Below are 8,291 nucleotides of genomic sequence, written 5' to 3' on the forward strand. Positions count from 1 at the left end.
GCAGCACACAAATAACGGTCGGCATAAAGAGCAGCGCTAGTAAAGTTGTTTATGAAACTGATGTCTGGCTTGTCTCATTAGTTTGACGTCTCTGACTCCTCATCCATCAACAGACTGATAATATTCTGAAAGATAAGATAAAGAAATATAACCGATAATCTAAATCGATTCCAAATTTTATCAAGAAGAATAGTGTTTTACCTTCCTTTCAAATGCATGCGCCATTTCCACAGCACTAACGCCAGACTGAAACACAGAGAAAGAAACACAGGAAAATTCCCAGTTATTGTCAATTAATTCTCCCAGACAAAAATACCAATAAATGAAGAGCAAATGGAAAGTTTGAACTGAGATCTTATCTGAAAAGCATCTTTTTTTTTTTTAGAAGAAACACCTAAGCCACCATCTAAAACAGGGTTCCCCGAATCTTACCCTGGAGGTCCAATGCGCTGCAGAGTTTAGCTCCAACCCTGATCACACTCACCTACCTGTTATTCTCTAATGATCCTGAAGACCTTGATTAGCATGCTCAGGTGTGTTTGATTAGGGTAAGAGCTAAACTCTGCAGGAAAATGGATCTCGAGGTCCAGATTTGATGATCCCTGATCTAAAACATCAGTTACTCTCTATTTAATCTCACTGCTGTCTAGTTGTGTTTATAGGAGGTTCTGACCTGGTTCTGAATGTTTGGATCGGCTCCATTCTCCAGCAGGATTTTAACTAGATGATCATAATTATTCAAAACAGCCACCTGCAAGATAAAAACCTATACATTTATCACATCCTTCAAATGAATGATCTTAATCTTTAAATATACAAACACATTATTCACATTTTAGCATATATTAAAGCATATACTGGTAACATAAAATGTAAAATAAACATTTTATATGTTTATAAAATGCTTTCATATACTGAAAAAATGCTGCTGGGGCTAGCTGTCATATGACTGAGCTTTAGGTTTTAGTCTTTTTATGTGCTTTTGTACAATTTTTTTTTTTTATATTTCTGTTTCGCTCTAACTCATTCTTAATTAGTTCATTTATTTTAGTTCTTCAACTTATTTCAGATGTTTGTCAAGGCAACATTTAATTTTTTTAATTTTCTAACAAAAAATGTCCAATAACACTTATCTAAAATCTAAGTTTAAGTTTAGATGATGTTTTTTAATTAATATTTAAGTAAATTCAAGTTTTTAAAATTTAATTATTAAAGTTTTAGTTTTTATTGTTATTAGGTAATAACAACACTTCTAACTATAAACAAAACAGTTTCAATTATTATTATTATTGTAAATATTTAGATTAATTAGAAAAATCAGGTTCCCAACGTGACAACATGCCCTGCTTTATGATTATCTTTTTTCCTGTGCAATAATGGTGGAAAAGTCAAAACTTTACATACACCTTGCAGAATCTGCAAAATGTTCATTTAACATGTTATTTTTTTATATAGTACTGACCTGAAAAAGATATTTCACATAAAAGATGTTTACATACAGTCCACAAGAGAAAATAATAGCTGAATTTATAAAAATGACCCTGTTCAAAAGTTTACATCCACTTGATTCTTAATACTGTGTTGTTACCTGAATGATCCACAGCTGTGTTTTTGTTTAGTGATGATAGTTCATGAGTCCCTTGTTTGTCCTGAACAGTTTTAAACTGCCCGCTGTTTTTCAGAAAAATCCTTCAGGTCCAACAAATTTGGTTTTCCAGCATTTTTGTGTATTTGAACCCTTTCCAACAATGACTGTATGATTTTGAGATCCATCTTTTCACACTGAGAACAACTGAGGGACTCATATGCAACTATTACAGAAGGTTCAAACACTCACTAATGCTCCAGAAGGAAACACAATGCATTAAGAGCTGGGGGTGAAAACTTTTGAACAAAATGAAGATGTGTACATTTTTGTTATTTTGCTTAAATATCATATTGTTTTTCATTTATTACTGCCCTTCAGAAGCTACAGAGGATACTTACATGTTTCCCAGAAGACAAAATTAGTAAAATTTACTCTGATCTCCAAACTCAAAAAGTGTTCGCCCCCCAACTCTTAATGTATAGTTTTTCCTTCTGGAGCATCAGTGAGCGTTTGAACCTTCTGCAATAGTTGCGTATGAGTCGCTCAGTGTGAAAAGATGGATCTCAAAATCACAGTCATTGTTGGAAAGGAAAAAACAAAAACAAAGAATCTGTGGGACCTGAAGGGCTTTTCTGAAGAACAGCAAGAAACAATGGACTCATGAACAACTATCACTAAACAAAAAAACACAGCTGTGGATCATTCAGGTAACAACACAGTATTAAAAATCAAGTGTATGTAAACTTGTATGTAAACTAACAACACAGTATTAAAAATCAAGTGTATGTAAACTTGTAAACATCTTTTATGTGAAATATCTTATTCAGGTCAGTACTAAATAAAAAATAACATGCATTTTGTATGATCCCTCTTATTTTGCTAAAATAATTTGCATTTTGCAGATTCTGCAAGGTGTACGTGTATATATACATAATGAGATGTTACAGTACAGTTCTGACCATCAGTGGTGTTTTCCCATCTTTGTCCTGTACATTGACATCAGCACCAGCTTTGATTAACAGTGAAGCTGCAGCAGTGTCTCCAGTGAAAACCGATATGTTCATAAGGGGAGTCCAGGAGGTCCCGTCCTGCACATCAACCTGAAACATTATGAGGTGCAAATCAGGAACAACTCAAACCAAACACTGATTTTTTTTTTTTAATGGTCCTCTCACCTCACATCCATCCTGTATGAGGTACTGCAGGATGGGCAGATGTCCTCCAGCTGCGGCCCAATGCAGAGCACAGCAGCCCGAACGGTCCAGAGAGCTCCAGGACGCCCCGCAGCTGCGCAGGAACCTCACTACGTCCAGGTGCCCGTGGAAACACGCAAGCATCAGGCTGATTAAACCACACAGACACTAACATGTTAGTACCATGAGAAAGGAGAAACACACAAAAGAGCTGACAGCTATGGAAGAAAAGCTCACCTGTCTTTTCCACTTCTGTTTCTTTTGTTCACATCTGCACCATGATGGACCAAAATCTGAACTCCACTAGAACACAAAAAAACACCATGATTGAAATATAGATAGATAGATAGATAGATAGATAGATAGATAGATAGATAGAGTTGATTGTTACCTAGTAAAACCCTTCATAGCTGCCATCATCAGCGGAGTAAAGTCCAGCTTGTCAGGAACATCCACTGTGACTTTTCTAACAGAAAGCATTCTCATTTCTCAATTTGGTTTAAACAAATTATATAGATATTTTTTAAAGGAAGTCTGAACGAGTCTCACATTGACTGCAGCACTCGACGGAGCTCTAGCTCATCACTCCTGAGGACAGCGTTGTGAAGATTCCTCCCATTCAGAGGCTCATCTGAGGAAAAAACAATCACACACAGATGTTTATTTGATTGATTTACATTTAATAACATTTATTTTCCAACTGAGGGAGTCTGCAAATGTCCCATTTTGAAGGAGTAGTTCATTTTCAGAACAAGAATTTACAGATAATGTACTTATTTCAGTCTTAAAGAAATGGTGTTTTTTAAGGAAAACATTTCAGGATTTCTCTCCATATAATGGACTTCTATGGTGCCCCGAGTTTGAACTTCCAAAATGCAGTATAAATGCAGCTTCAAAGGGCTCTAAATCAGTGTTTCTCAACTCCAGTCCTCGGGACCCACTGCCCTGCACATTTTGTATGTCTTCCTCATTTAAGGCACCTGATTTTGATCATCAGCTCATTAGTAGAAAGATTCATGAACTGAACTGAGTGTGTCAGACTCAGAAACATACAAAATGTGCAGAGCAGTGGGTCCCGAGGACTGGAGTTGAGAAACACTGCTCTAAATGATCTAAATGACTGATTATTTTCAAAAAACATTCACAACTTATATACTTTTTAATCTCAAATGCTCGTCTTGCCGAGCTAGACAAGAATTTGAGGTTAAAAAGTATTGTAAATTGTAATTTTTTTAGAATAGATCTACGGCTAGATAAGACCCTTTTTTCCTCGGCTGGGATCATTTAGAGCCCTTTGAAGCTGCATTTTGGAAGTTAAAACTCGGGGGCACCATAGAAGTCCATTATATGGAGAGAAATCCTGAAATGTTTTCCTCAAAAAACATAATTTCCTTACGACGGAAGAAAGAAAGACATGAACATCTTGGATGACAAGGGGGTGAGTACATTATCTGTACATTTTTGTTCTGAAAGTGAACTACTCCTTTAAGGACAATTTTATACCTATACTATACACAGAGAGACTATGTACCACAAAACAGGTTTATTAATAAAACTAAACGCATTTTGTTGCTTATAATAAATACTAACCGAAGACAAATGAAACTAAATAAACTGAAGCTAATAAATTAAAAGAATAAATACTAAACACACATATTTTTTAAAAACAAAACTGACAAAAACACAACACGATTGCTAAAACTTTAACTGTAAGTAAAGAGAAAATATGCAAAAATAAAATCAATTTCAAAATAGTAACAAAATAGCCTAGTATATCACTGATACTAAATGAGACCCTGGACCACAAAACCAGTCTTAACACACAAAAGGATATTATTTGTAGCAATAGCCAAAATACATTGTATGGGTCATAATAATTTTTCTTTAATGCCAAAAATCATCATGATATTAAGTCAAGATCATGGTCCATGAAGATATTTTGTACATTTCCTACCATAAATATATCTTAAACTTATTTTTGATTATTAATATGCATTGAACGTTTTTTTTCCCAGATTTCAGATTTTCAGATAGTTGTATCTGGGCCTAACAAACCATACAACATTGGAATTCAATTTTAAAAAACTGACACTTATGACTGCTTTTGTGGTCCAGGGTCACCAATTTCAAGATGAGTATAGAGAGGCACTGACTTTTAAACTGAATTACCTTCCCCGTAATGTTTACTATGATACAAAAAAACATTTATTTACACCAATATATTTCTAACAGAAATGTTTGTACTCACAACTGTGCAGCTCAAATCATTTGATTCTCTTAAAATATCATATAAGAATTAACTGAATGTGTTTAGGTCAAGTTTTGTCTGTCGTTTGCTATGTTTTGTGTCCTTACTTTCTGTAGAAGCAGAGACTGATGGGTAATAGTGCTGCTGACCAGACGGCCATGTGACCTTCAGTCTGAATGTGTAGGTTGTCTTTGGTTCAAGATTTTCCACTGTGAAACATGTGTTGTATCCCCTAAACACGCCATAAACATCCAGAAAATATAGTCATTTATTCATATTCTTTTAGAAGACAAAATATGTGACCCTGAATCACAAAACCAGTCATAAATTGCAAGGGCATATTTGTAGCAATAGCCGAAAATACATTGTATGGGTCAAAATTATCGATTTTTCTTTTATGCAAAACATCATTAGGATATTAAATTAAGATCATGTTCCATGAAGATATTTTGTAATTTTGCTACCGTAAATATATCAAAACTTAATTTTTGATTAGTAATATGCATTGCTTGGAATTTCATTTGGTCAACTTTAAAGGTGATTTGCTCAATATTTTGAATCCTGATTTTCAAATAGTTGTATCTTGGCCAAATATTGCCCTATTCTAACAAACCAAACATCAATGGAAAGCTTATTTATTCCGCTTTCAGATCTCAACAATTGATTCTTACGCGAGTTACGTAATCAGATTACTTTTTTTCAAGTAACTAGTAAAGAAATGCATTACTTTTTAATTTACAAGAAACCATCTGTTATTTTTCCAAATAAGTAACGCCTGTTACTTTTTCTCCAATTATTGATTGAAAGCTCTCCTGTCCCCATGTTGAGAGAAACCGTGAGTAAGATGTTACTTTAGTTCTGGAATAAATGTGAACATGCATTAATTCATCTCACTCACTAAAAAAACAGATATAGTATTCCTCAAAATAATAATAAATAAAAAAAAAAAACTCAGAATATGATGCAAACCTGCAAGAGTCAAATATATTAAGTAATACAAATATATTTTATGTATTGAATCCCATTTTAATAACCAATGTCTTTGCTTCTGACCTTTAATGTTCCAATGCAACCATCCTAATAAGCAAAAAATACTCAAAATAAAACTTTTTTTTATTTTTTATTATTGCTGAAGAGTGTTGAATTTTCTTCCTCTGCGGTCTACTTTACAGACGTGAATTTATTTTTCCTTCAGCCTGAGGATTTTGTTGTGAAAGGGCTTTTACATTTGCCAAAAATAGAACTTTTTATATTAAAAACAAACAAGCAAACACTGCCCAGATTTGAAAAGTAACGCAAAAGTAACGTAACGCATTACTTTCCATAAAAAGCAGCTACGTAACGTAATAAGTTACTTTTTTAGGGAGTAACTCAATATTGTAGTATATTAACACACTGGTTTGTAGCGTAAACGGTTTTACCCACTGCACTTTCTCCTAGTAGCTTATTTCGATTAATGCGGCTAATAAATCGGAAGTCTCGCACGTTCAAAGTAAATAGGTTACTTTCGCCTTGCAAAATAACATCAGCTGTTGGTTGTAAATAGTCGGAGTGCAAAATTCACTTATGTATCTCTTTATATGTGTGTTTTCTGTTGTTCTTCTGTTCCAGAATGAAGCAGGTCCAGTTTTCCGGTGGGTCGGTCCAGTCCGTTCCGTGTTCTCGGGTCCAGATGAGCTCAATGCTGTGATGACTCACCTGTCCTACGGTCAGAACCCCGGACCGCTGCCGCTCACCTGGACAGGACAGGTGGAAGAACATGAGCCTGCAACACCAACACTCCACCACTAGATGACACCAAAATGACTAAGACAATGTGGAGTTACTGATGCAGATTTCTGTTTAAGTTCTGTTTAAGGTGTTCTAAACACATGCTATCTTTATTAGGCACCTATCTATTCTAAAACAAATGAAATAGCCTACCTAAATATGTAAATATAGTCAGATGCATATTACCTGCAGGGTCCATTTGCAATATGAAACCTAAAATCAGTAAATAAAACGATCCAACTGAATTCGTGTTCTGATAGGCTGAACCGCTATTGTTGTTATAGCAACAGCTGCTGTATACATGTGAATTCCTTTTTTCCTTAAAGGAGTAGTTCACTTTCAGAACTAAAATTTACAGATAATGCACTCACCCCCTTGTCATCCAAGATGTTCATGTCTTTCTTCTTCAGTTAAAAGGGAATTTTTTTTTTTTTGAGTAAAACATTTCAGGATTTCTCTCCATATATTGGACTTCTATGGTGCCCCCGAGTTTGAACTTCCAAAATACAGCTTCAACGGGCTCTAAATGATCCCAGCCTAGGAAAAAAGATTCTTATCTAGCAAAACGATTGATTGTTTTCTAAAAAAAAAAAAAAATTAAAATTTTTATACTAACCTCAAATGCTCGTCTTGTCTAGCTTGGCAAGACGAGAGTTTGATATTTAGAAGTATATAAGTTGTAAATGTTTTTAGAAAATAACCCATTTTTTTGCTAGATAAGACCTTTCTTCCTCGGCTGGGATCATTTAAAGCCCGTTGAAGCTGCATTTTAACAGAATTTTGGATGTTCAAACTCGGGGGCACCGTAGAAGTCCATTATAGAGAAATCCAGAAATGTTTTACTCAAAAAAACACAATTTCTTTACAACTGAAGAAAGAAAGACATGAACATCTTGGATGACAAGGGGGTGAGTACATTATCTGTAAATTTTTGTTCTGAAAGTGAGCTACTCCTTTAAGGGGAGACACTCAAGGCAAAAACACAGTTTTTTCATGCAACTGTCTAGTTTGATATTTTTGGCATTTTGGTGTTTCATAAAGTTTTTTTTTTTTCAGACTAGTGGAAAGAAAACACCCAAAAGACACTGTTAAGTGTTTCTTTAATTGCACTTTATCTATTTGTGTCAATAAATTTCAATTTCAATACATATTTTAAATATTTTAATCTCCACTTCAGTAGCACTTAATACACCAAACTTTACATTTTTATTCCTGTCTATATCCTGAAGGTTTTTACCGAGGGATTTGTTCATATATATAATTGGCTTGATTTTACACAACATTTTATTCCCCCCAAAATTGTAAAAAATACAAGTTACATTTTTTTTGACAAAAATTCCCTCTGTAAAAACATTTGACTCTAAAATGTCAAAAAAAATTAAACAAGAATTTTGAAACTGACTTCATCCAGTGTTTAGATTTTTGTCCTAGAATTGTATGCAAATGAGCACATATTTCATTAAATAATGCCTAATTTGCATATTTAAACCTA

General features: G+C 34.2%; 1 protein-coding gene across 1 annotated transcript; it reads right to left on the bottom strand.

Annotated features, from left to right (window-relative positions):
• Nucleotides 1-77: 77 nt before the first annotated feature.
• On the bottom strand, nt 78-7,013 carry fank1 (fibronectin type III and ankyrin repeat domains 1). The gene is made up of 11 exons (XM_073827951.1): nt 6,986-7,013; nt 6,594-6,765; nt 5,137-5,261; nt 3,331-3,412; nt 3,173-3,247; nt 3,019-3,084; nt 2,764-2,929; nt 2,548-2,688; nt 674-751; nt 202-246; nt 78-125 (listed from the first exon to the last, which is right to left on the bottom strand). Exons 1-11 carry the CDS (start codon nt 6,996-6,998, stop codon nt 78-80), a joined length of 1,011 nt encoding a protein of 336 aa, XP_073684052.1. The 5' UTR covers nt 6,999-7,013.
• Nucleotides 7,014-8,291: the final 1,278 nt, after the last annotated feature.

The sequence above is a fragment of the Garra rufa genome, chromosome 22 (genome assembly GCF_049309525.1).
Source record: "Garra rufa chromosome 22, GarRuf1.0, whole genome shotgun sequence".
Classification (NCBI taxonomy): Eukaryota; Metazoa; Chordata; class Actinopteri; order Cypriniformes; family Cyprinidae; genus Garra; species Garra rufa.

Bases quoted from the DNA above. Each gene is read 5' to 3' on its own strand.
- fank1 (XM_073827951.1), bottom strand. The intron at 5,262-6,593 runs GTGAATTTTGCA...TGGCGTGTTTAG, and splicing joins ACATATAAAGAGATACATAA to GGGATACAACACATGTTTCA. The intron at 2,689-2,763 runs GTGAGAGGACCA...ATAATGTTTCAG, and splicing joins TCATACAGGATGGATGTGAG to GTTGATGTGCAGGACGGGAC.